We start from the raw sequence: 27,465 nt of genomic DNA, 5'->3' as shown, positions 1-27,465 counted from the left end.
ATAACCACATGTTGGTTGATACTTAAATAGTTTGGAGAAAATCCAAAGACCCCACAACAGTCACCGGTGTTTCTACTCTGACCCCTCTAGCTCATAACTGTCAGTGTTATAAATATAAGAGCCCCCATCGTTTCGCTTTTTGGAGGAATAAGCGAAAACGCGTTTTTGTAAACGAAAAATAATTTGCAGGTAAAACTTTTATATATGTGTCCATAAAGACTCAAAAGCGAAATGTGTAAAACAAATCATGATGAAAAAATCATAAAATGAAGTTCAAAATTAAATTCTAAAATTTAAATTTTGGTTTATAAGCAGTTGAAATTACAAAACGATGGGGCCATATCTCATAGACATGTACTTTACTCAATATAAATATTATATATCAAATTCTATATGGAGAAAATACATGTGTATGAATAGAGCTCCAAGTAGATAAGAAATCAAATATATAATTCTACTCGGATCCTACGAAAATTGTTCGTGTTGTATTTATACTTATCTAAGTCATCTAAGGTAAATACTTATCTATCTGGTTCTAGTCATATAAGGTAAGTCCAATCCGTATTCAATAACAATAATTATCTATACAAGTTAATTTTGGGACGAAAAAGATTTTATATAGAGAGGATGCGTTATAACTAAAAAAAATTATTTTGAAAGGAATGAGTTAGAGTTAGGGGCGGACAGAAAGCTCGTGGCTCGTTAGGTCGCTCGACTCGTGAAAAACTCGGCTCGGCTCGGCTCGTTTTATTTTTCTAATGAGCCGAGCTAGCATTTTAACTCGTTAGAGATAACGAGCCAGCTCGAGCTGGCTCGTGAGCTGCTCGTGAGTCTAACGAGCTAGACCAAAGATACGTGATTCGTCGGCATTCATTGATTCCACCCCGAAAAGCATATGTTCAATACTTTATAGGTTCACCATGTGATTCGTTGGTTTAAACTTTAATATTTAGATACAATTTTATATGATTTACATGTTTGAACTAAAAATTTGCTTATAATCTATTAAAAAATTATTTAAATTAACTTTTCATGCATGGCTCGCGAGCCTAACGAGCCAGCTCGAGCTTTGTAACGAGCCGAGCCAAGCTAGGTTTTTAGCTTGTTATGATAACGAGCCGAGCTGGAGCCGAGCCAGCTCGTTATCTTAACGAACCAGACCGAGCCGAGCCGAGCTGAGCTGGCTCGTTATCCACACCCCTAGTTAGAGTGTATATAGAGTGCATATTTAGTCTTTTCTCAACATGTTCCCTCTCGTGTTTGTAGCTTTGACGAGATTACATGTGTTTCTATCATCTATGTCTTATCCAGTTATAAGCCTATGGAATACGAGAAATTATAATATAAGAACAAAGAGAAGTCGGTAAAAATACACAATATGGAGAACTCAAGAATCCTCACATGAAAAAAATATTTGCTACTATCCTCACATAAATATAGGGAATATTTTTCCTTTTCAGAAATCCACTCTTTTGGGGACAGAAGAGAGAGGCAAGGAATATTGGAATCAATTGCGAGGCAAAGCTAAGCAAACCAAACCAAACAAAACCACTCGGCCGTGTTTTTATTACGTATTGGAATCAATTGTACTGCATTGTTTAAATTAAGAGATAGATTAAGCGTAGGGTTACGAATAATAAATACTCGGCCGTGTTTTTATTACGTATTTGATTTTTCAAAAATTATGTAACTCTTAATTATTTTGTTATAATTTAATTTATTAAAAATACTTTTAAGTATAATTTGTTATTTCCTTTAAATAAAATGAACAAATTAATCGATAATCTAAAATTTACGGCGTCAAATAAAGAAAATCGTAAGAGCTAATTATTAATCCCTCACCAGTAGGAGCAGCACCCACTAGCCTGCCTAGCCAGCCAGTTTAGTTCCTTCCCCATTTTGCGTCGCCTTCGATTCGCATCGCCTCGCGTTGCTTCCAACGAGAGGGAGAGCGGCGGCGGCGGCGAACCGAATCGAATCAAATCGCGGCGAGCGACGGGCGGCGGCGGAGGCGGAGATGGTGGACGTGTCGCGGGTGCAGAAGGAGCTGACGGAGTGCAACCGGGACCGGGAGGTCTCGGGGGTCTCCATCGCGCTCCACGACGGCTCCACCATCAACCACCTCACCGGCACCATCGCCGGGCCCCTCGGCACGCCCTACGAGGGCGGCACCTTCGTCATCGACATCCGCCTCCCTGGTAATCCACCCCCAGCCCTTCCTCCTCCTCTTCCGCCGCCGCCCCCGCCCCCGCCTCCTCCTACGCGGGCGGATTCCTCCCGCGGTTGGGCGGCGGCGCTGGGTTCCGGCGCGGGGGGTGCGATCGGCTTTTGCCCTTCGTCCCTGCGCGTCGTAGATTGGTGGATTGGTTGGTGCGTAGCGCGATTCTAGTGTGGGAGGTGGGTTGGGGCAAGTCTCGGGTAGGATTTGGTGCGTCGTCTTCGGTTCCGGGGTTTGGGATTTGTGCGGTGGATTGTTCATCATCATCATCGCAGTGCACTTATGCGCAGCGGAGCAGTTTGCGTTTGAGCATGCAGATTTTAGTTCATGTTGAGATTTCCAGTGTGTAGATATATAACTCAAGGCGTATTGTTTCATCTCTCTCACTTCGTAATGTCAAAATTGAGATGCTGCAAGTCCTTGGATGTTAGCTTAGGGCCACAATTGGGTTTGATACATGTTATTAGCATCACCATATGCTTAAACTGAGAGCCAAGCAAGCGCTGCAATGCATTGGAGATGCTATGAGTGTCATCTGTTGATTGTGCTCTTTGATTGACAGGCGGCTACCCCTTTGAGCCTCCTAAGATGCAGTTCATCACCAAAGTATGGTATGCAAGCATTCCTTACTCCTTTTTGTTTATTGCTTTTGTTCCCTTTTTTGTATGAATCTATTCCCCTCATAGCTAACAATTGCCGATAAGCTATATGGCTTTTTCACTTTCCTGGATCTGCTGTTGTATTATCAATAAGGAATAATATGTTTGCTTTATCAATAAGCGATAATAGCAGTTTGGTACTACAATGAGTCCACTCTTCATATTCTGCTTACCCATCGATTGTCCAAAACAATGTTGTGACTTGCCAGTTGTGAATTTGCAATTTCTTGAACTTAGCTTTGATTTCTGACTGACATGTACATGTCTTGATTTCTACTCCAATCTATGTTGAAGGCACCCTAACATCAGTAGCCAAAATGGAGCAATCTGCTTGGACATACTGAAGGACCAATGGAGCCCAGCCCTTACATTGAAAACAGCGCTGCTTTCCCTTCAAGCTCTGCTTTCTGCTCCTGCACCTGACGATCCTCAGGATGCTGTTGTTGCACAACAGGTCTGGATTTGAACTTTACCATTTAGATCCGCATTTTTAGCATACCACCCTGCCTTGACATCTTATACATTAATAGTAAATTTCGGTTGCTTGTTCTTGAAACATTCTATAGCCAATGAGCAAGCATTTGTTTCCCGAAGCTCAGTTTCTGTATTTATGCATGGCCAACTCATATTGCACCTGGTAAGATAGCAGCAAAGAGTGTTAAATTACACTAAATTTGAGTATTCCAAGTGGGATGCTATCATCGATTGCATGAGTTTTGTGCTAGTACCTGTCACATGATCAGAAAACTTTGTAGGCCTTGTGAGCTCTGTGTTACTGCGCTTATGTAACTTTTCCAGTAACTATATGTCTGGTTGTTACGTGGTAAACTGTACACAATTGTTTTCACTTTTCACCTCTATAGCAAGGTCGTTCTGATCAGCTCAGCAAGTTTTTCTGCATTTCGTGCTAAATCTGCTTTCTCTCTTATGTGTAACTGATGGTAGTATGCCAAAAACATGCTGTAAAATGTTGCACTATCTGACCAGATAGTTTTAATGTTTAGTGAGCCTATATTAGAGTCACTTGGTTATTCAGGGTAGGCAGGTCCAGGGTCTGTATTGTACCTTTTCTAGGCTACGTAATGAGCCTGATTGAGCCGATCCTTGAGTTCTGTACTGTGACTAAGTGTAACTATAGACAGTGGGAATTCACTACAATTGTCATTTATGAAGCAAGCAGCACCATAAATTCCCATGTTCAGGACATGCTCAAAAGTTATGGGTTTAAGGAATCACTATTGTAGATTGTTGTCCACTCATTATGTCAGTTTTCATACATTTTTGCAGTATCTACGTGACTATTCCACATTTTCTGCTACTGCACGCTACTGGACGGAGGCCTTTGCAAAGAGTACCTCCACCGGCATGGAAGAAAAGGTGCTTTTACTAACTGTTATTTATTATTCGATGGAGTATACCAAAGCTCTAGATATCAATGGGCCATAGTAAATCCTCCGTTTCTGTGACCACAGGTGCAGAAGCTGGTTGAGATGGGCTTCCCCGAAGACATGGTGAGAAGTGTCCTGAAGAGTGTCAATGGTGACGAGAACATGGCTCTTGAAAAGCTCTGCTCTGGCTAAGGCCCCTATGGCCGATATGAACTGTAAATTAAATCCCCATTCGTTACAAGACAATGTGATTGCTAATGCTCAATGTTCTGCCACTTCAGTGTGGCCTTTATGACACTCTCTATATAGGGCATTGGACCATTGGACTCTGAACTGAACCTATCCCAAATTGACAAAGTTCGTTCATTTACTTCTCTTCTCTTCTGGTTTCTTCCTTTCATCAGTGGGCCTCAAGTAACGGGCTATATAGTGTCAGGTTTGGCCCATTATATCTCGTTGATTTTCTGGCTGATGCGAAGCGTCAGTTTTACAAAGAAAACATGACTGAACGTGACGGGTCATATCTGAATACTACCTGATGCTCGTCTTGTGATTTTCATGTCTTGAAAGACTATATGATGGTCCAGTGATTCTGCTGAAGTTTCTTGCTCTGGAGGCGACCTGGACGCGTTTGCTTAGTTTGCAGAGATAATAAACATATCCAGGTCTGTTGCCAATGATGACATTATTCCTGTTGCTTTGCTGAAGGGAAATATCTTTAATTATTCCTCTTTAATAAGATTGCAACGGCCTGACGATTACATGGTGGAGCATCATAGTGAAATGGCTGGCGATGATTTTTCAGGCGAGAGAGAGACCATCAGGTATGGGCTGGAATGTTGATGCATTTGATGGTGAAGTGATGTTTATTTTTCTCAGACGATAGTAAACTGATGACGCTTGCTCCTCGTTAACTAGGATTACATGACAATGATTGATGTGAGTCATCATTATCACCAATTAGGTTACTCCAACTTGCTTTGTTTGCTTATAATCATGGCAATTATCTTAATCAGCGTATTTCCCAAATGGAGTGTGAACTGTCAGTCTCTCGACTCTCTGTCTCTCAGATTCGTGGGTAAACCAAAAGGATAATAAATGGAAATATCATCGTAATTTGCATCAAACAAACACAGATCGTTTAACACCATTTATTGAAGAAACAGATATCCAGCTAGGGTTTACCTTTTCGTTTTGGGAGTGAAAATTGCGCTCCATCGGTTTACTAGAAGCTGAAAAAAAACTTTCGATCAACTTTGTACGGAAACAAACGGAAACCGACTAGTTTATAGAAACTGGACATATGTGATCAACTTTGTTAACGCTGGCGTCAGAAACAGTGTGCCTCGTCATCCCCTCTAGTCAAAAACTTGAAAGGCATACTCTCCCGTCTCAAAAAAAAAAAAGAGAGAATATATTATTAATTGTGGCATATCCTATTATAACTAGGGATGGTAATAGCCTCAATATTTTTTACTATAAAAATTTGAGTGTTGGATTCAAAATGGATGAAAAATAAATTTGTATAGAATTTTAAGCTAAATTTTTTTAGAGATTAAATATGGTTGTGAAAGAACCCAATTGTTTTGGACTATTTACCGCTTCTAAGTATAACAAATCTAGAAAAATATACGTTGAAATATATATTATTAGGATGTGCCACGTCAATTTATTTTTTTGTAGGACAGGGGAGTAACAACCAAAGACCGGTCAGATCAAAGAGGGTCAAGTTTGTTGAGCACTTCAAGAAAACTTGAGCACTTCAAGAACCGGTCTACGCCTCTAGGGTACTTGCGCTGTGTTCTTTTGACTGATTTTTTTTAGCTTTTTTTCTTGGCTCTTACGTGCATACTCTAAATTGTTAAATAATATATTTTTATAAAAAATATCTACGTATAACTTTATCGTGCCACCTTTGAAGAGTAAATTTATTTTATAGCAGCTAATTTTTTTATACTATTAAATAGTTATCAAAATAACATATTATCTTTTATCTTTCATCATACGAAAACAACGCTCCTCCCTACTTCTATGCAAGCTGACACCTAGTTTGCAGCATCCGCAGCTGTTGCTCTCATCCTCTCTCAGAAAGATAACGAATGGAAGGAAATTCAACACATCCAATGGTCTAGCTTCACACACACAACACACAAACAACAGCAACAAGAATCTCTAGATTATCACTTGGTCAGTGCCAAATGCCAAGTGGCAACTAGCAGGTGCTGCTCATGCATTGAGAGGCAGGGGGGAAAGGGTGGCCAATGCACTAATTAGCCAGCAGGCACCACTTTCAGAGTTTTCAGATGGGGTTGCACCAAAGGCATTCATTCATTCAAGCAGCGTGGTAGACCCTCCAACCCAACGCCATCAGACACGTCTTCTTCAAACCTCCCAAGACCGCTTGCTTGAGCCCCCACAAACCCAACCCCCAAAAGCATGGTTTTGAGGTTATTTACCTGATTATTTGATTGTTTTACGCTTCAAAAAATATGATACTCTCTAAAAAATAGTTTCTTCTGTTGCATTAGTGAGACCACCGGTTCTAAGCTAGTACCTCTATTTCATATTGTAAGACTTTCTAGTCTTGCATAAATCCATTCATTAATAAATGTATATAATTTATATACGTGTCTAGATTCATTAGTATCTATATAAATCTAGGCAGTGCTAGAAAGTCTTACATTACGAAACAGAAGGATTATATGTTAGTTTTGTTTCTAGCAATGCTTAATCTATTTTAGATATTACTTAAGTTTGAATTAGTGCATGCTGCTAAAGGAGGCAGATGTGAACATACACACTACGTTTATGAAAAGTAAGAAAAATATGTAGTCGTTGATGTTGACTCTCTGGCATCTAATCCTACTTTAATGATTTTAATGATTTAGATGAGATTAGGTAATGCTCCGTTTCGCCATTTTAATAACATGAATCTATTCGGTTACTCATTATTCATATATCTTCCTACACCTGGTGTTTTTTTCCTTACTAAAGGTGGGGTAGCATAAATGATATATTTGTCATGAAATGTCCACAACCTAACCATACATATCCATACATCTTTGCTCCATCCTGCAGGAGAGACCATACATGAGGTGATGAAGATGACATCAATCCATGCATCACCCCACATCACAATTCGGCTGGAATGCATCACAATTTCAACCTGTGGAGACTTTCTTGGTGATGGTGGTGGTGTCACTCACTGCCAATAACTATGGCTCACAACACTTGTACATGTAGCAGTAGGGTTTTGCTTTGCAGCCAACCATTTCCTCTGGTGGTTGGTTAGGCCACAACCTCTCTAGTCAAAATCCTTACCTGTATTTTTCTTCTTATTCAAAGGGCGGTTGGCCTTGGCTATGAGCACATCACTTATCTGGTGAACAGTCTACATACATGTACAAATGATGAGATCACCAGTGTACATTAGTGCTCTAATCACAAGTTGATTAATTAAGCTAGAGTAGTGGCATGCAGCAGATATAGTAATCACCTGATTAAGTGATTAGTCTCTTAACTGATCTGTTAGCTGAAGCTCACTCCAAGAGGTTAGCTGGGGCCATCTCCCTTTCGCTTGGACATCCTTTCCCATCTGAAAGAGACCAGACACGCTGCAAAATTAATTGCCATTCACAGCTTTGCTGTACTTAAGGGCTTAACTGTCCGAAGCTAAAGCCCTAACTGCAATTTGCGGCTTAACCAAACTGTCAGGAGGTAACTAGAGAAAAAAAAGACATGTGGGCCCGGTTGGTCAGCGACGCATGCAGGCTGCTGCTGCTGCCAGCGATGACACGTCAGTGTGGGTGAAAAACGAGGCTCTGTTTGTGGACCGGTCTGCGCATTGACAGCCTTCGTTGACACCGAGGGACAAAGGAGATTACTGGTATTTCAAAATGTATTGTCAACTCTGATTTTGTTTTAATATTACCTCATGTTAGCTATCATAGTTTGTACTAAAATAAGTCTACTTGAATATCATTAGATAAGTTGGAGATATTTGATAGAGTGAGGATATTTTAGTCTTTTAGATTTTTTTATTACTAAAGATGTGATAAGTGAAAAATAAAGTTATATTGGGCCGAAAAAAGTACCTTTTATTTTATCTGCTCTTTTTCCCATGTCACAAATAAATGACATTTTAGTAATGACAATGGCATGAATGTACTTATGTAATTGGTACTTGATAAAATAAAACTTATAAAAGGTATAGCAAAGTTATCATATTTCTTAAACCAATTTCAAACACAATTCTAACCATGTTGTTTTTAAAAGTTGAATCTAAATATTCAAAGAGAGAATGATCGTCAGAATTTGAACATGCCGACTAACACATTTTATTTGTGACGCCATTTAGCGTCGCTTCAACACGTAAGAAGATGATCACCATCTTTCTGAAATGATGGTCAAGATGTAATCAACCATAGCACTTAATGTATTTTTGTTACTCCTACGCTTTTACTGCCTCCAGTAGTGTGATGTTGCTGTCACCTTGCATGCATGTACGGATGTATGTACCAGATGAGTTGGACCCATCGGAACTCATCACAGCATGCTGCCAGAAAATACTGACCAAAGGGCAAGGAAGAAATTACTCACAGACGACTGAAGGGAAAGAATCTCAAATCAACGCGTCCACTTTTTCCCTACTTTTCACGCAGATTATTACCTTATTTTTCTATGATTTCTTCTAAACTATTAAATGATATATTTTCTTAAAATAATTATAAAAAAGATCATCATCTTCCTGGCTTATACCATTAAATATATATGTTAAAAATAAGATAATCTTTTATTTTTCACCAGCTATTTCAAACACAGCTATAATCTCTCACCAACTGTTCATGCAGACAGAGCAAACCACACATCCATGGGAAAAAATCATGCAAAATCCGGAGGTCAACTGAAGGAGATTTCTTACATGATGTAAAGCCATCTTTACGACAAGGAAAAAATCACAATAAATCAATTACTAACTTAATTGCAGTCTGTACCATCTTTCTGAACAAGTAAATTGCGCGTATTTTAATTAGTGCTTACTATTTCATTTTTCATGTTTGATTAAATCAATCCATCAACCATACGAAAAACTGTCTGTACCAGAAGAGTCGATGCTAATCCGTGTCAGTGTGTGAACTTCTTAATATTGGGAGGGAGAGCCTGTTCTTGTCAAGCTGGTTTAATTGGGGTCCCCTTTCCAATCCAATCAAAACTTCAAACCCTAATTATTAGGGAGGCACCAAAAAAAATAAAGATTTAAACACAAGAAAGCGAGCCATTTTTAGTGATACATCGCCTAATACCAGATGTTAATGAGCTATATATTAGCAAAATTAAGAGCCCTCCTAACTACCAGACATGGACATACATGAATCTAGTAGAGTTTAGGGAACCCTACCTAGATTTTTTTTTTCTGTCTATATTGACTAAATGAGGCTATCATCTGTCAGCAACCTAGCATGTATGATTACACAATGATCAGTCTGTTTATGATGAAAAGATGTGCACTTATGCTTGCCCCTCAACTTTATTTAGATCTTTCATCAAGAAAGCCGGCCAGCTTGAGCTCATGTTAAAATACATACAGCAAAACACACTTATTTTCATTTTAAGTTAAAAAGATAGTATAACAGCAGCCAGCTGAACTTATGTTAGACTATTAGTCACCATCAAAATAGTTTCATATCTTCCCTGGAAATTTTAAATGAACAAGGCCGAACTGACAAAGTATTTAAATATCATAATTCATAAACACTGTATCTAATCATTTGTCCATCGCAGCAATACGATATCCTACCAAATACCTGACATTAAAGATATCATGTCTCATACTCGCTTCCTTCCAAAAAAAAGAAAACGTTATTTTTAATGTAGCTCACATATTTATATACAAAGCTACAATGACTAGGATGTATTTCACATTTGCAAGCCTCAAATGCATTTGTCTCTAACTTTTCAAATCACAATATATTTATTTCTTTCTCTACCAAACTCCATTACAGTAATTGCTTGCGGGGCAAGCAAGAGGAGCCAAGAGCTCATCTTTTCACTTCTACTTATATTTACCAGTCAAATTTAAATTTTTCACCTTAAAGTAGAGTTGATTTTAAGGTTTTTTTCATCGAATTTTTTCCCCTTTGGCTTTTAGATCCTTAGAATACGTAGATAAAAATTTATTTATTGTTTATTTTCAAATATGTTGTTTGTTTTTTTGCATATAAAAACCAAACAACCATCCCTTTCAAGTCTTTTTGGTGGATGTTGTACCAAATACCATACATACGAAAATACAATAAATAAAATACATATAATAAATAAATGATGGATAAATAATTACAAAATAAGGGCGTATAAATAAAGTAAAACGGCGAGTCCAAGTCCAAACTGCCAAACCGTCGTCGCAGCACGAGAAAAGACCACGTCGGCGAGCAGCGCCGCGCCAAAAAGCCTCTCTCGTCTTCCCGCGCCGTTTCCTCCTCCTCCTCCTCCTACGCTTCGACGTCGTCGCTCCACCAGCCGCCGGCGAACGCTTGGCCCGCGCGCCGCCTTCACATCACATGAGGCGCCGCCATGGGATGCATCCTCGGTAAGCTCGCCGCCGCGCCCGGCTCCTCCCTCTTCTTCCCCGCCGCCGCCGCGGCAGGGGGAGGAACAGAAGCCGGCGAGGTGCAGCTGTCTCCCCCGAAGCCGGAGGAGATCGCGGAGGTGAAGAAGGACGAGAGCGGGTGGCCGCTCTGGCTCTCCGCCGCCGCCGGCGACGCGCTCGCCGGCTGGGCGCCCCGCTGCGCCGACGCCTTCCACAAGCTCGAGAAGGTGAGCGCCTCCTTTCTTTGTCCACTACCTAATTTGGTCGCTGCAAAGCGAGCTTGGCCTTTTCCTGCAAGCGGAAGGATTCAGTTGATGAGGGCCAAAGATTTCAACTTTCTTCTCCATCTTTTTCGACTCGTTCCTTTCATGGATGTCTTGTTCTTGGTGTCCTCGATCATGTTTGCAAAATAAACCTTTTTCCTCTCTGATAATTTTGCGGTTTGAGTTCTTCGTGTTCTGGTGATTTTGATCTCAAATAGAACTCCTTTTGAAATTGTTCAGCACATCAATAGTACATATTTCTCCCAGTTCGACTTCCAAGAACTTTGCAGAGAATGTTGTATCCAGGAAAGCTTTCTGTTATCAGTTCAAGAAACAAGCAATCAAACAAAACACCAAATCCCAATAACCAACAAAAACTCCTGGCTTTCTGTTCTTGAAATCACCAAATCCCCAGCCTCAAGTCACCCCCTTTTTGTTCATAGTTTATCCTGTCGGCGTCACGAGAATCCGTAATGACAATTTCGAAAGTCAACTTTGCGCAATTCGTACCGTCAAAAATCTTATCCTCACCAATTCAAACAAAATCACGAAACGAATCATCCAAATTTGCCTGATTTTTGGTGCAGATTGGGTCGGGGACGTACAGCAACGTGTACAAGGCGAGGGAGGCGGAGAGCGGGAGGGTGGTGGCGCTGAAGAAGGTGCGGGTGGACGGCGCCGGCGAGGCGGAGAGCGCGCGGTTCATGGCGCGGGAGATCGCGCTGCTCCGCCACCTCGGCGACCACCCCAACATCGTCCGCCTCGACGGCCTCGTCACCTCCCGCCTCGCCACCGCCCCCTCCCTCTACCTCGTCTTCGACTACATGGACCACGACCTCACCGGCCTCGCCGCCGCCGCCCTCGCCGCCGGCTCCCGCCTCTCCTTGCCCCAGGTATCATCATCGTCATCATTTCTGCTCCTTAACCCTAATTAGCCGTGTGCACTTTGCCCTTTACGATTAGTTTAACGCCATTGTTTTGGTATGTTATCATGGATGTTCTAAATCAGGTTACATCTGAGATTAGTGTGCATGGAATTTTGATCAGGGTTCAAAATCCGAAATTTCGGCAATTTAGGTCCCCCGATAGGAAAACATTTCGCCCGAAATTTTCAGGATTTTTTATATTTTTTTTGCGTGTATGTGTGAATTTTGACAAATTTATCTAAATGTGTATATATCTGTTTAAATTTCGAATCATTTCAGACCAAAATTTCGGTTCTATCGGCAGCCCTGATAAAAATCACCAAACAGAAGGATTGAACCATGGGCAGGATTAAACATCTGGGCGTGGTGACAATGAAAGGGAGAGCATTTCCATGGTCTTTTTTATTTCTTTAGCTTTACTCGAGTTTCTAGAAGGGGTTAGAGGACATAACAAGGTTGATTTGCTGTCTACTTAGCCATGATGACTGGATTCTCAATTTCTGACTGATGGTGTTCCGGGTTGAAGTATCCCTTCAGACTTTCAGAGACTGTTTCCTTGGTGCTCTCAAGTAACTCAATTTTGGCAATTACCAAAACCTAGGATATGTTTTCGATAATAGATACAAGGACCAAAACATGGACAAAGCTTCTCTGATGTAGTTTTAGTTGTGACGTTATCACTGATACGTGAGACCACTACTGTAGGGCCTATATGTCAGCCACCACGTTAAAGGGTCTCCATCCCCAAAACATATGGTAGGTTCAAATATTTTTTTTAAACTTGAAGGACAGAGTCAAATCTTGGCCAGAACAACCGTGTTTTGTGTACTATTTTGCACGAACTTCTCGCCCAACAAATCTAGTGGACCATAGGACCAAACTCTATAGAAAGAATAAATTTGCCTTTGGCAGTTGGCACCCTGCAGTTGAACACATACTCTCTAGTCAGAGATTAGGTAAGTCTTTAGAAAATTTCGTACCATAAGTTGCTTTGATTTCTTAGGACAGTCAGCTCTAGTGTGCTGTTGAATGCAACTGCACTCTGCTAATAATAGAGTACGAATCGTTGCATTTTTAGAGAGAGAAAAACATTGTTATGTAACTCGAGTTTTGTCAAGACAAAATTGTACATGTCTTGTTGAACCGGTTACCACAGATAATCCAATTTGCACATAACTTACGGAAGCATTTTCCCTATTAGAAGTTTGCACTGACAACACCAACGATATAGCCCTGAAGTTTAAAGGTAACTTAATTTAAAGCATTTCAGTCAAAACTGATTGAAACATGTGAATACAGCCAGTATTTTCTTCCGTTCTAGAAGAAGAATCATTGACTGCTTTTTTTTTTTTAGTCGGGCCGGTCCAACTGGGCCGGCCAAATTTCATTAAGAGAAAGGAGGGTAAGTACACTTGCTGGCAAGAAATTTACAAGTCTGGCTTTTTGCGAAGAAGCAAACAAGTCTGACAGGCAGAATAACCAAAACAACTAGACCCAGAAGTATATTTATGTTCAGCTGACAGTGACATGCACTACAATTTATGTTCACACGTTGCTTACAAGTTAGAAGAAGAAATCCTTTCAACTGATTCAACAGTCCACATTGTCTGCAGTTAGCACAATTGCATTAAGAATTGTCAAAAGTGTGGTGATGAGCTATTTTTTTCCTGAACCTGAAGGGCCCAACCAGGACAACCTTTTCATGTATACGAGTGTGATTTGTTGTTTTGTCTTTTCCATGAATTCAAATTGGTTTGCTGTCTACAGGTAAAGTGCTACATGAAACAGCTACTGACCGGGATTGAACACTGCCACAACAAGGGTGTCCTGCACCGAGACATCAAGAGTTCCAACCTCCTTGTCAGCAATGATGGAATCCTCAAGATAGCTGATTTTGGACTTGCCACCTCATTTGATCCTGATAATAAGGAGCAGCCGATGACTACCCAAGTGATCACACTTTGGTATCGTCCACCTGAACTCTTGTTAGGTGCTACTCATTACGGTGTCGGTGTTGATCTTTGGAGCGTCGGTTGCATATTGGCAGAATTGCTTCTTGGTGAGCCTATATTCCCAGGAAGAACAGAGGTACCTGCCAGTTTGATCCTACTGAAACATCGATTTCTTTTTACATAAATAGCTCACAGAACTGAATGTGATTTAGAGATCAAACTCTTGGCTATTCAGGTGGAGCAATTGCACAAAATCTTCAAGCTATGTGGTACTCCACCAGAAGATTACTGGGATAAAATGAAGTTCCCGCATTCTTCGTTCAGGTCGTATGAGCGATGCATCGCGGAGAAATTTAAAGATGTGCCACCGTCTGCGCTATCACTTCTTGAGACTCTCCTAGCTATTGACCCAGACATGAGAGGCACAGCAACTGATGCTCTCAGCAGTGAGGTTGATACTACCCTTCACATTCCCACAAGCAACTAACCTCTGAAGATAAAGATAAATATTAAGCAATAGTATGCAGACAATGATAAGATCAACTAAATTTACCACAGACAATGATAAGATCCACTAAATCAAGTAGGCAGTAGTACTTATAGTTTGGATAAGAAGGCGAGTTTTATGGCTTCTATTTGTTCACCTTTACTTATCGTTCTCTGTGAATTCAGTTCTTCAGGACAGAACCATATGCTTGTGAACCATCAAGCCTTCCCCGGTATCCACCATGTAAAGAAATAGATGTGAAGTTGAAGTATGAGAAGCACAAAAGGTCTTGCACAACTCTTTGTGACTTTTATATATTTCATCTATTTTCTTATGTTGACAAAAACATATAACATCTGTTACATATTTCAGGAAGTTGAGGGCTAATGGTTCAGTAGAACGTCAGACCGCAACAAGAAAGTCCATGTCGCAAAATCCTGGGCGCAGAGTATTTACTCCAGATGTCAATAATAAGCCTCAAACAAAACCAAATGTATGTTTCCCTATCCTAATTTCTTATGCAAGAATTTTATCTCAGCTACATCTTACTGAAATGACCACTGCTGCTGACAAAATATTCATGAATAGTTGTGTAAACTGTTTTCTATCTAATGCTGTATTGCTGTATCAAAATCTGCATTCCTGATAACTATTTAGACATCAGTGAACTTATGACTAAAATGTGAACTCTGTTAATTTTATCTTCAGATCCCAAGATTGGTGACGAGCACAAGCACAACCAAACTCGAGAGATTTCCCCCGCCTCACCTAGATGCGTCAATCGGGTTTAGTCTCGATTCATCGGCTGATGCAACTGCGGAACAATTCTTCACATCATCCGTTGTGGAGCTAAAGAAAATGCCTAGCCTAATATTTGGCCACATGAAGTCTTACCTAAATAGTCCAAAGAAGAACATGCAGAAGTCAAAGCCAAGCCTCAAGATGCCACCTTCCACTGTTCTCATCGGCGCTTTCAAGCCGTACTCGCTTGGCCATCCAATGGAGGTGAGAAGGAAGAACAGGGATCAGTTCAGAACCAAATCAAGAAATGTAGTAGGTGCAGTGAAATGACAAGCTAATTATATTCATCTCTTTTTTTCTCTCTTTTTTGCTCTTTACATCACAGTAGATGTTCATTTTAAATCTTCAAATGATATGATAGGCAATACCTGTATAGTTCAGAGAATATATTAAAGTTGAGTTGTGAATAATGCATTTATGTATGATAGGTGAAAGAATTCCATGAGCAAACATAGGCAGTTCAAAAAAAAAGATCAATCAATTTTCTATCTTTAAGCTGTCTTATGGCCATCTACTCCTGAGAAATTCTGTATACATTCAAATCATATCCAGATTGAAATCAGAGAGACAGAAATTCTTCTCAGCTCATCAAACCTGGATGAACACCTTCCAAATCCACTATGCTTCTCCTTTCCTTTCAACCTAATTAGAATTTCTTTTCTATAATACACAAAAGGAGCAGCAAATCACTGGAGCTCCTTCCATCATCCACGAGATCAGTTTTCTCAAATGCAGGAGGGTTAGCTTACAAACAAAACCAACATTAAAAATACAGCAAATGATGCAGAGCATCATCATCTGGATCAGCCACAGTTTACAAGCTGAGAAGTCCAATGTGAAATATCTCATTCAGAGATGAGATGATCCTGCTGCAGCAGCAGCAGAGTCTGAAGCGGCTCAGCGATGGTGAGATTTTGCGGCAGGAGGAGGATGAGATGAAGCTGAAGCTGCAGTGCCATGGCGGCTGAACAAGCTGCACACCGCGGCGGCGACGAGGCATCTGAACCTCAGCCACCTGCTCGCCTCCGGTTTGGAGAGCTGCATTGTTGATTTGCACATCAAAAACAGCTAGAAGTCAAGGATTCATTGCTCGATCGAGTGCCATGAACCTGAAGCCAAGGATTCATTGCTCGATCGAGTGCCATGAACCCACCTCGACGGAGCCAGGCACGACGACGGCGCGGCCATCGTTCTTGATCGGCTGAGGCGTCTCTGCAACGAAGCGGGTTGCACAAGTGTCAGCGTGAGAAAATTTGGTAAGATTGCAGGCAGGAGAGGAGAGGGGAATTCAGTTACCCTTGGTGGTTCTGGCGTCGCTGTCGCCGCCGTCGGCGTCGGCGACGAGCGCGTCGACGGCGGAGGACTTCTGGCAGTATAACCGGAAGCTGGGGGAGCCGGGCATCGCCAGAAGGAACGCCGCCGCCGCGCCGTCCTCCTCCTTGGGCTCCGGCGCCACCTTGCACCCGCGCCTCCTCGCGGCCGCTACGGCGGCGGAAGTCGGCTCCGGCTGGCCGTCGTTCTGGTGGCGCGTCACCAGGACGCCCGTGGTGGACGTCTCGCTGTTGTGGCCCGCCGCCCGCCCCCTCCCCCGCCCCCGCCCCCGCCTCCGCCGCTGCTCAGCCCTGTCGTCGGTCGCCGACGCCGCGCACCCCATCGCAGGCGAAGGGGAGGGAGGGGGAGAGGGGGACGAGGCGCGCGAGCATGGGGATGCTTCCTTCCTTCCTCCTCCTCTTCCGCGGCCATCGCAAGCGGCCTTAGTAAGGAAGGGAGGCGGTGGCGCCGTTGCCTCCGGCGAGCGGCGGCGAGGGCTTCGCGGAGGCGCTCCCCCCAAATTTGGCGGGAAGTGAGCTATGACAGCCTGGCCCCACCTGCCAGATGACGGCTACGGATGGGCCCTTTTGGGCCCGCCTGATGGGCCGAGTCATGGGCCGTAATCGCTTTTGAGTGAGAGACTTCTTCCGGAGAAATTTGCCACTTGGGCTATCAAAACAGACGGTTTCGCTAAAATGGCCATGAAATCATAGGTTTTTCTAAAATGATACTATATCCGGTATCACTCCTTTGAAATAGTCATACATGTTTGAATGCGTATTTCCTTCTCTCTTCCCCTAAAAAAAACACTTGAAAGTACCATATTACCCCTAACTCACTCGCAACACGTATATGGATGTATATGGCTCTAGAAAAATAGTTTACACACCAAAACATATTAAACTTTTAAACATATGCATAAAAATATGTCCCAACACCATATCCAGGTACATTAGGCATCCTTAAAATTATTAAACTTTTAAACATATGTTGCATATGTTTAAGATTCTATATGGGTAGAGGCATGCACCAGTAACTCTACCATCATATCATCGGTGCTTCCTCAAATAAATTATTTTGAATTACATGGAAGATGCCCACACGCACACCCTACTGCACATGTACACACCAAAGAGCACAGTCTAAACTAGTATCATACTACACTATCTGTTTGTGAATGAACGTGCCATTTGCTGAATAGAAGATGAACCAGTCAAGATTCTTCATAAAAGCAGTAAACGAAAAGTAGGAGATGTTGAAACTGTGAAGCGAAGGCTGTTGGTGTTGCAGTTTTTTTCTTCAGGTGTACAAGTCACTGCATGAGAAGTGGAAGCTAGCTGCAGGAATCAACCAATTCTGGTCCAAGCCAAATTCCCAAAATTCTTCAGATTCCATTTCCTGCATGGAAGGAAAGGAACACCAATCCTTTGTTCTTCTCATTCTGGAGGGTGCCCAATAAAATAACTCCAGGCTCCTCAAGCTTTGCAGCAGCACAGCTGTGAATTGATTTTGGTGGTCATTATTTTGCTTTCCAGTGGAAAAATCGAAACGACAAATTCATAGACGAAAAAATAGTTTGTCAATAGAACTTTTTGATGTTTGTTCATAGTAATATAAAAGCAAAGGTTAACAAATAAAGTAGAAAAAAACCCAAAATCAACTCTAGAATTAAGATTAAAAATTTAAATTTTGGCTTACAAGTATAAATAGAATAAAAAACTGTTAGATTGCAAAACAGATGCAGACTGCTTTACTTGCAGGCAACCTCCCTTCCCTGCCCAGCCGTGGTTGCAGAGTGTTTTTACTGCTACTACTGCATAAATACCAGAAAAGCCAGTACAATTATACAACTGTTGATCCAATCTACCCTTGTCAAGACTCTTAATTAACACAGCTTCTTGATGAGCAGCTTAGCTAGCAAGTGCTAGCTAACAAATGGCACTGGCCTGCCTTTTGGTGTTGCTTCCATGTGTGTCCATGCATGCAGATGCAGATGCAGTGCCTGGCTAGAGAAGGGATTCCTTGTTGCACTGTCTCTTGACTTGTTTTGGATTTCCCTTGGAGGGAAGCCAACTGAACTAACCCTATAGCCTTGTACCCAAGGACTACTAAACCAATGGAATTAATGGTGTGTGGGCTATCCATCCAGCTAGCTGTTCACAAAGGAAGTCTCTTCTTCCACTCCACTGCTTCCTCCTCCCTCCATGGGGCTCCACCACATGCCAATGTCGTCTCAAAATATATAATGCTCATATCATTCATTCATCCACTGCGGCCCGTTCAGATTAGTTATCGGTACGAAAAACGTTGTAATTTATTAATACATAATTAATTAATTATTAGTTACTAAAAATGAGAAATATATTAATATGTTTTTAAAGTAACTTTCTATAGAAAATTTTTATAAAACACACGTCGTTTAGCACTTCGAAAAGGGTATGCGCGAAAAAGAGGAAATCTGGGTTAACAAGAGGGGGAGAAGAACGTGGCATGCATCTATGTGCTTTGGATCTCTCTCGAAAAAATAATGGTTCGGAAATTAATAGTGCAGCAACCAAGCAAGCAAAGGCAAGCAACAAAACAAATTAGAGTTCGGTTGGTTTGGAGCTAGTAGCTGCTGATGAGCTGCATGCAAGTTGCAGCAGCAATCAGCAGGGAATGATCTTCTTCAGACAAGTAGCTGATCTTGAGCTCTTTCTCAGCTTTTGAAAATTTTTTCTTATTATTATTATTATTATTATTATTATTATTATTATTATTATTATTATTATTATCAACGCATTTCTCTGTTCACCCTTTGACTAATAGTATAATTAGCTATAGAACAGATCAGAAGCTGGTCCAATCTGTCCAGATTAAATAAAGCACGTACTGTCCGCCCAAATTGTATTTATCATTGTTGCTGTTGTGGGTTTGACAATAATCATTTGTTAATACTGTTGTGCACGTCCTTCATCATCGTCATAAATATGAACCATGAGAGAGACACAGAGCTAGACGGCAAGTGCATAGTAGTATGAGCTATGCATGTATGCTCTCCTACCCCTATATTCATATGGTTGCTTGCTGTGTGCTCCAACCTGATAAGAGAAAAGCAAGTCAGCTATACTAGAAACACTCCTTCGGGTGCCAATACAAAGCTAAAAAGTAATACATTCGTCTCAATTTAACCTTTTTTTTGAATTTTCGTATCTAATATTTCACCATTTGTTTTATTTAAAAATTTATAAAAAAATCTAAAAAATAGTCACATATATAGTATTATTTATATTTTATAATCTAATAACAATGAAAATATAATCTCAAAAACTTTTTTAAATAAGAGAACGGTCAAGCATGGAACATAACCAATGTAAAAAGTATACTCTTTATGGGACGAGTACTAAGGTACCCTTCAATTTTTCAACATTCAATACATTTAACTCTACTTTTCAAACTCGAACTCAATTGTCATTCACTTTATAAGAAGTACTCATTATAAGCAAAATGACTTATGAGCCATTAAGAAAACAATTAAAACTCTTATACGTGTGCGTTTAATAATTTAAAACAAAATACTGAAAAATAAACTATAGTAAAATAATTCTTAAAATTAACTTCAAATATTAAGTTTTTATAGCGAAAATAAATGTAGCAAAGCATGGCTGGTATGGCCGATTTGCATTCACGATGACCTGCGAGAGGAGACCATGCATGCACGGCCAGTACTGTCGTATGTTCCAAAAAGATTTTAGATCGTCTTTTCGCTTGTGTTTATATTTATAAACTAAAATTTAAATTTTTAACCTTAAATTTAAATTTGATTTTAAGGCATTTTAACGAAGTTTATTGTACAAGATTGGCTTTTAGATTGCTCAAAACATGTATATAAAATTTTTATTCATAAATTATTATTTTACAAATATATCGTTTGAATTTTTACATGATAAACCCTGCCTGTTAACCCACCTTACACAAATCATTACAAATACAGAACGACTGTAATATTTTAAATTATAGTGCATTTGCCCTTACCTATTATAATTTTTAGATGTATTTATTTCTCACTTTATAAAAATGAATGTAGCAATTACTCGAGAAATAAAGTCTAGTGAAGATGATAATGAAAAATATAGTCATTGTGAGATGGAGGCATAGACTTTTGGGGTGATCGGTGCCGTGAGTAGGGCAGGCAGAGTGGCTGGCTTGGGTCAGGAAGAAAGAGACTAGATGAGACATGGTTGACACTTTGATGGATCGGATGGATAGATGGATGGATTTTTGGTCTTGGAAAAGGGAGCAAGCAACCATCGGAAAATGGGTGTTGCAGCGACCTCACCTCGCGTGCATGCATGTGCAATACCCTCTCTCTCATGGTGAAAATTTTTGGAACTAAACAGCCCCTAATTTTTCTTATTTATCTAAAAAAGTTCATATTTTTAAGTAGTTATTGTATTATAACTTGGTACAGCAAGGGATAAGTGTATTGGTATTTGAAAAAGTGTAAAACATATGCATTGAGATTTTAAAAAAATAAAGAACATTTTAGTATGCATATACAGTATGATGTAGATTAAAAAATAAACACACCCGTCCTTTCGATTATGCTTATACTTATAAGCTAAATTTTAATTTTTAATATTAAATTTAGAGTTGATTTTAGAGTTTTTCATTGAATTTTATTTTTCAGTATTTGGCTTTTAGATTGATAAGAATACATATATAAAAATTTAATTCACAAATTGTTTTTTATTTGTAAATATTTCGTTTGGCTACCATCACCCCTAAAGTCTCTTTTTTTCCGGAGGGATTAGTACTTTTGTTATAGATTCCTCAATGTGGATGCGTCTCTTTCACCTCATCATAAGCCATAACACTTAGAGACCAAAAATAATTTACTAATAACATTTTACATATCATAAAAGTCCATGTAAAAATATTAACTACGATGGGGAAACATTAAATTGCTTTAGAATTAACGATTATATTCCGAAACTTGACAATAGCTGATAACCCCAAGAGCAAACTATATGGTAGAGCCGGTTTATCCACTTTCTGGTCTTCGTTTTTTTTCACGTGTGTTTATATTTACGACTAATTATTATTTCCTCACCCGTAAACGATGTAGAAATACACATGGCTGGTGCCGTAGTCCAATTTCTCGGGGGTATTTGCAGACATAACCGGAAGCGTGTGCGTTTTCGTTGGGAAATAAATGTACAATATTTGGCGTGTGAGCTCCCAAAATATTTTGGCGTATGATCGCAAGCAACGTCTCCTCCTTTCGGCGGAGGTTGGCTTCCTTCACCGTTCGTCCGTACGTCGATTAATTAGGTTGATGACTGATTACTCACTTGATTAACTTATAATCCTTTTAGTATTAGGTAATTGTTATGGACGGTGGGCTGCCACAGGAGCAAATTACTGGAGTAGTACCTCCGTCCTTAGATAAATAAAAGGGATTCTCGATATGGGTATACGTACTGCCTCTGTTTCAAATCTATCTACTTTTGCATTTAATATATAAATCTAAAGAGAGATATTCAAATATTATCTTTTAATCATTTCAGTGGTTAATTTTTAAATTTTGGATTAAATAGGTTTGTTTTCTAAGCATCTAATTTGCTCTGTAATCATCGTAATGATTTGTAACTTTCTGTGGGTCCGACTGGCCGTTGGGGCTCTGGGAGATGGACGTGTGTCATATGATTAGGTGGCACTGGGGTACTACGATCACCTAAATAATTTCTGGGTCACTCTACTACATTATGACCTGGTTATTGCTAACACCATGATATTATGTGCTCGACCAGTGGAGATATATACTCTCTCCTGCAAAATAAGTGTACTTTTATAGCCTATTCGTTCAGAGAAATTTCACGAAATTCTAGAAGAATTAAACTATTTATTATGAAAATCCTGATGTTTTCCACGGGGAGTAGGAAGAGGTAAGATTAAAGAATATGGTTAAGTGTATAAATTGGTTGGGATAATTATGTAGATGAAAAAAATTGAAATAGTTGTGATTAATTGGGATTGGTTTGTTTTAGGAAAGGGCAACGCCAGTTTATCCACAGTGTACGCCCTAAAATGGATACTAAACAGTGCACACAGCCAATCAGCTCAAACCGATGCTTGCATGCTCAACCGCTTGAGTGCTTATGCTCATATATGGGAGCGATTGTCGTAAAAAAGTCAAACGATATATTTGCATAAATAAAAATAATTTATGAATATAATTTTTATATATGTATTTTTAGTGATATAAAAGTTAAGGCCGAAAAATAAACTTTGATAAAAAAACATTAAAATCAGCTGCAAATTTAAATAAAAAAATAAATTTTGGTAAAAGATGATGTTGCTAGCAACTGCAAAGGTGACAGGTCAGAGAAATTGGAGTAGTACAACAATATGCAAGGCAGATGCTCAACAGATCAGGTTTAATTAAGTCGCTGTTTCTTCAGTTCATTCATCTTTCCTAGCAAGACACAATATTCAGATTCGATAGCCTAATTAACTTATTATAATTAATTAAGTCGGCCCATGTGTCTCATTCAATATTTCACCTACTCCTATTACTCCTGCACTGGTCATTGCTTGCAAACACAATAATAATTTCCGTTCTGCTGGCTGCTGCAGTTGCTGCCATGGCTGCCCAATCTCGTCAAAGTGTGTGCCTGAAGCTACAAGAAAACCACCAAGATTATTTTGTTTTGTTTTTCTCCTCATCCCAAGTCATCTTCTTCCTCCTGTGTGTGACCACCAGGTGACGCAGATGCTTCAAGCGTCATGCGTTTGCCCTTCTTTGTCGCCGATTGCGTGAGCGCGATCCGACTGTTAGGATCACGAGCTCTCGTGTGTTCTTCAGAGAAATGCAGGGTTGTTGGGGTCACGAGCTAGTACTAGCCAGCGTTAACAGCAAGAATCTCACCTGAATTTCATACGAGTTTGGTGAATTTGGTGAATTTGGGCGTGTTTGTTGGTGAATGGATCCTTGAAAGAAGAATGCTTTTTTTGCTTATGAGACTGAATGGATGAATGAATCGTAGTGACTGATCTGAAAACTCTAAGGGTCTCTTCGTTTTTTATAGAATTTTTATGAAAAAACTGGATGAATTAAACTGTTTTCTCTGAAATTCCTATAAAATTCCTGTAAAACGAAGAGGCCCTAAACCTTATTTCACCAGCAAGAATGTAACCCGAGTTTCATAGTCTAAACTGTAAACAGTTGAATCCTGGGAAAATTCAGTGAGTTTTATGTGTGTTTGTTGGTGAATGGATACTAAAAAAAGAACCTCTTTTTTGTTTCTGAAACTGAATGGATGAATAAATCATAGTGAGTGATCTGAAAACTGTGTACCTGATTTGATCAGCAATAATTTAACCTGAATTTCATAGCCTAAATTGTAAAGAGCTGAATCCTGGGAAAATTTGGTGAGTTTTGGGTACGTTTATTTGGTAATGATCCTACCTTTAGTCACCAAAATTTTTTTGACAAAAACATCACATCGAACATTTGACCGGATATCGGAAGGGGTTTTCTGATACGAATGAAAAAAAACGAATTTCACGGCTAGCCTAGAAACCGCGAGACGAATCTTTTGAGCCTAATTATTCCGTTATTAGCACATGTTGGTTACTGTAGCACTTATGGCTAATCATGAACTAATCATGCTAAAAAGATTCGTCTTAAAGATTTCTTTCATAACCGTGCAATTAGTTTTTTCTTTCATCTATGTTTAATGAATTATTTAGATATCAAAAATTAATGTGATATTTTTAGAAAAAAAATTGGAAAGTAAACAAGACCTGAATGGACGAGTGACCGAAAGAATCCTAGTGAGTGATCTGATGAGACGGCGACGGCCATCCGCGCCACTGATTGATCGGTCGCGGCTGTCATGTGTATCTGGTCGCTCGCTAGATATGCGGTGCTGGTGTTTATCATCTCCGGAGCTCTGAAAAAGGCCCTCGACCCCGTCCTTTTGAATGAGGTCATGTTTAGTTTACAAAATTTCTATAAAAAAATCTTCTAGACAGCTAAGTATTAGATATAGATAAAATAAAAAAACTAATTATATAGTTATGTAAGAAATCGTGACATGAATCTTTTAAGCATAATTAGTTCATAATTAGCTATGAGTGCTATGGTAACCTACATGTGCTAACGATATATTAATTAGGCTCGAAAGATTCGTTTTATGGTTTCTAGGCAAAGCCTTAAAATTCATTTTTTCTCTAAAAACCATATCAGCTGAAATACCTTATATGACATATAAAAATTTTTATTTCCCCAAGTATATCCACCGAAATATCTGATATAACATCTAAAAATTTTTATTTCACCCTCTAAGACACCATCTAGATTATTGGCAACCTTTCTTCCTCCTCTTCTGTTACTGTCTAATCAGTACGGCTTTGACTCTACTGTTTCCACGCCACTGACAAATTGCAATGACCAGTTGCCATCCTGACATCTTCAGTCTGGAAAAAAATATATTCAGAGTAAATAGCTTCTGGTACAGTGTTTGCGTGCAGCTACAGTCATTTCTGTGAGGTGTTGCGTTTGCATCCATCTCCCGTCTCTGTACGGCTCCCCGTGGTTAGAATTTCAGCCCTTCTTCTTGTTCTTGGGGAGAAAGCAGCAGCTTATTACACTGTCGATGTGTCGAGATCAAGTGAAGCAGATGCTTCAATCATCCATCTGAGTATCTGGCTGCAGCTCGTGACAGTGCCTGGTGAATCACAAACTTTTCACTCTTTCTTTCAGTGCGTGAGAAGAAATTTCTTTCTGTTCCAAATCTTCAGTCTTGCACCTACGATTATTCGCTGGGATTACGATTCAAAGCGTGAGATAGATGCTCCACATCACAGGGGACCATAGAGCGACGAACAGAACACCGAGAGGAAGAAGGTTCAGTCTTCACTCTTCAGTGCAATGCAGTGTCTGAAAAATATTCCTATTCCTCTTGCCATTAACAGGTTCCTTATTCCTGTGCTCCCAAGGGCCCCTCGAAGAAGGAAGAAAGGCATCTTCTTTCTCGCAACCACGTTATCTCACAAATCGATCAGTATCGCTCGCTGCTCCTTTCTGCTTCCTTCAAATGCATTTGCCCTTTCTGCTATGCTTTCTCTGCATCAACTTTATTCTCTCCTTTTCCTTTGTGTGCTCATCTGTTCTTGCTGTTTCTTGCACTGAAGCTACCTATGTAGCTGCAGTTCAGTTTCTTGCTTGGTTTAGCAGCAGTGACTGTTTGATTGTGAGATTGTTGTTGTTAAACATTAGTAAAAGGAAGCAAAATGGGTGAGCAGATTGAGATTTGCATGGTGGAATCAGTCATCAATCAGGAGATGAAATGACAGGGACAATCGATTATCTTCCGGTAGTAAAACAACACTCTGTAGTCTGGATTCGCAGTGAGCTCAAACAAAGATGCGATCTTCTTTTTGTTTGAGCTCGATCTGTTTCTCTCTTTGCTAGGAGTTGCTACTTAGTTAAAGACATTAGAAGAACAAAGATTGGGAGCTCATTAGGGCATGAAAACCATGGTGATTAATGGCCTAGTCAACGCTAACACCTCTCTTCATGGAAAATTAGAAGCGGCGCTGTAGCTGCTGCTCTCTTCTTCCTCCTCGCCGCCGTTCTCGCGGGCCTCGGTTACGCAGGACGACGGCGAGGACGGCATGTCGTCGGCTGATCTCCGGCGTGCCGTGGCGGCCCGGATGCGCGGCGGAGAGCGGCGGTGAGCCGGCGTGGGCCTCTTGAATATGCGGCAGACCACCCAGCCGCTGGGCTCCGGCGTGCGGCCGCTCATCTGGATGGCAAAATTCAGCAAGAAGATGTGTGAGCGCATGTCAATGGAGGATCGTGTTGGTGGGTAGGGTACACGGCGGCGCGTACATGGTGCGGCGGCGGTGGGTTGGTGGCGGCGGGGAGGAGGCGGTACTCGTGCATGGCCCAGTCGGAGCGGGCGCCGCCGCGGTGGAAGAAGACGAGCGTGCGCTTGGCGCCGACGGGCCGCTTGCAGCGAGGCGCGACGACGAGCGTCTCCTTCCCGGACGCCCTCCACACGCCGTCGCCGGCCGCCCTGCTCCCGCCGCCGCCCCTGCGCCAGCAGCTCGTCGCCGGCAGGTGGAAGAAGTACCTCTCACCGTCGCCATCGCCTGTCCCGTCGGTCGTCTCCCCCGTCAGCGCAATGCGCCACCACTAAAAAGAACGAAAAGAAATTCCCTCAAAAGAAGCGCCGCCGCGTACCTGGCAGGTCCCATGGACGGAGACGAGCGAGGTCGGCGACGGGGATGACGTCGGCGGGGAGCGGGCAGCCGAGCACCTTCCGGCGGAGGTAGTGCAGCAGCAGCTCCTCGTCGGTGGGGCGGAACCGGAACCCTATCGGCAGCCCCGCCTGCACCATCCGCAACCCAGCACCACCACCCGCCGCCGCCGCCGCAACCATGAGCCCAAGAAACTCAAGCAGGCGATCTCGTCGGCGCCTGGTTTCTCGGTCAGCTGAGCTCAGCGGCAGCGCGCTCCCATGTCAGGTGAGGAGGAGGAGGAGGTGGAGTAGTTGGGGAGCTCGGCGTTTTATAGCTAGGGACAGACACAGGCAGGGGCAGGGGCGGTCGCGTGAGGAAGACTCAAAACTCCGTCCTCCTCCTCCTCCTCGTCGTGGTCGTGTTTAGATCGAGAAAATTTTTAAGGAAAATGAAACGTTAGAAGAGTTTTTGGACACGAATGAAAAAAAAAAATTCATGAGTAGGTTAGAAACCGTAGACGAATTTTTTTAGCCTAATTAATCCGTCATTATCACATATTGATTACTGTAGCACTTATGGCTAATCATAGGCTAATTAGGCTCAAAAAATTCGTCTCAAGATTTCTTCCATAACTGTGCAAT

At 41.0% G+C, this 27,465-nt stretch overlaps 4 protein-coding genes across 5 annotated transcripts; 2 read left to right on the top strand and 2 right to left on the bottom strand.

Annotated features, from left to right (window-relative positions):
- The first annotated feature begins 1,875 nt into the window (after window positions 1-1,875).
- On the top strand, window positions 1,876-4,659 carry LOC102711929 (ubiquitin-conjugating enzyme E2 27). The gene is made up of 5 exons (XM_006645200.3): window positions 1,876-2,198; window positions 2,781-2,829; window positions 3,172-3,331; window positions 4,165-4,254; window positions 4,350-4,659. Exons 1-5 carry the CDS (start codon window positions 2,018-2,020, stop codon window positions 4,455-4,457), a joined length of 588 nt encoding a protein of 195 aa, XP_006645263.1. The 5' UTR covers window positions 1,876-2,017; the 3' UTR covers window positions 4,458-4,659.
- A 5,983-nt stretch (window positions 4,660-10,642) lies between these two features.
- On the top strand, window positions 10,643-15,690 carry LOC102711656 (probable serine/threonine-protein kinase At1g54610). Of its 2 annotated transcripts, none has more exons than XM_006645199.3 (7): window positions 10,643-11,078; window positions 11,702-12,007; window positions 13,808-14,128; window positions 14,228-14,443; window positions 14,665-14,765; window positions 14,852-14,972; window positions 15,188-15,690. In XM_006645199.3, exons 1-7 carry the CDS (start codon window positions 10,836-10,838, stop codon window positions 15,548-15,550), a joined length of 1,671 nt encoding a protein of 556 aa, XP_006645262.1. In that variant the 5' UTR covers window positions 10,643-10,835; the 3' UTR covers window positions 15,551-15,690. The 2 variants fall into 2 exon arrangements, with proteins under 2 accessions (XP_006645262.1, XP_015698673.1); XM_015843187.2 differs by lacking the exon at window positions 10,643-11,078 and adding an exon at window positions 11,573-11,620.
- A 49-nt stretch (window positions 15,691-15,739) lies between these two features.
- On the bottom strand, window positions 15,740-16,934 carry LOC102715724. Its single transcript, XM_015835338.2, has 3 exons — window positions 16,577-16,934; window positions 16,434-16,492; window positions 15,740-16,318 (listed from the first exon to the last, which is right to left on the bottom strand). The coding sequence occupies exons 1-3, from the start codon at window positions 16,932-16,934 to the stop codon at window positions 16,178-16,180; spliced, it is 558 nt and encodes a 185-aa protein (XP_015690824.2). The 3' UTR covers window positions 15,740-16,177.
- Window positions 16,935-25,917: 8,983 nt separating this feature from the next.
- Window positions 25,918-27,118, bottom strand: LOC102715444 (NAC domain-containing protein 83-like). The gene is made up of 3 exons (XM_015837272.2): window positions 26,826-27,118; window positions 26,472-26,734; window positions 25,918-26,385 (listed from the first exon to the last, which is right to left on the bottom strand). Exons 1-3 carry the CDS (start codon window positions 27,022-27,024, stop codon window positions 26,155-26,157), a joined length of 693 nt encoding a protein of 230 aa, XP_015692758.2. The 5' UTR covers window positions 27,025-27,118; the 3' UTR covers window positions 25,918-26,154.
- Between the last annotated feature and the right edge of the window lie 347 nt (window positions 27,119-27,465).

This window comes from Oryza brachyantha, chromosome 1 (assembly GCF_000231095.2).
Source record: "Oryza brachyantha chromosome 1, ObraRS2, whole genome shotgun sequence".
Taxonomy (NCBI): Eukaryota; Viridiplantae; Streptophyta; class Magnoliopsida; order Poales; family Poaceae; genus Oryza; species Oryza brachyantha.
Note: the sequence above shows the minus strand (reverse complement) of the source record. Positions and strands in the feature narration are given on the sequence as shown.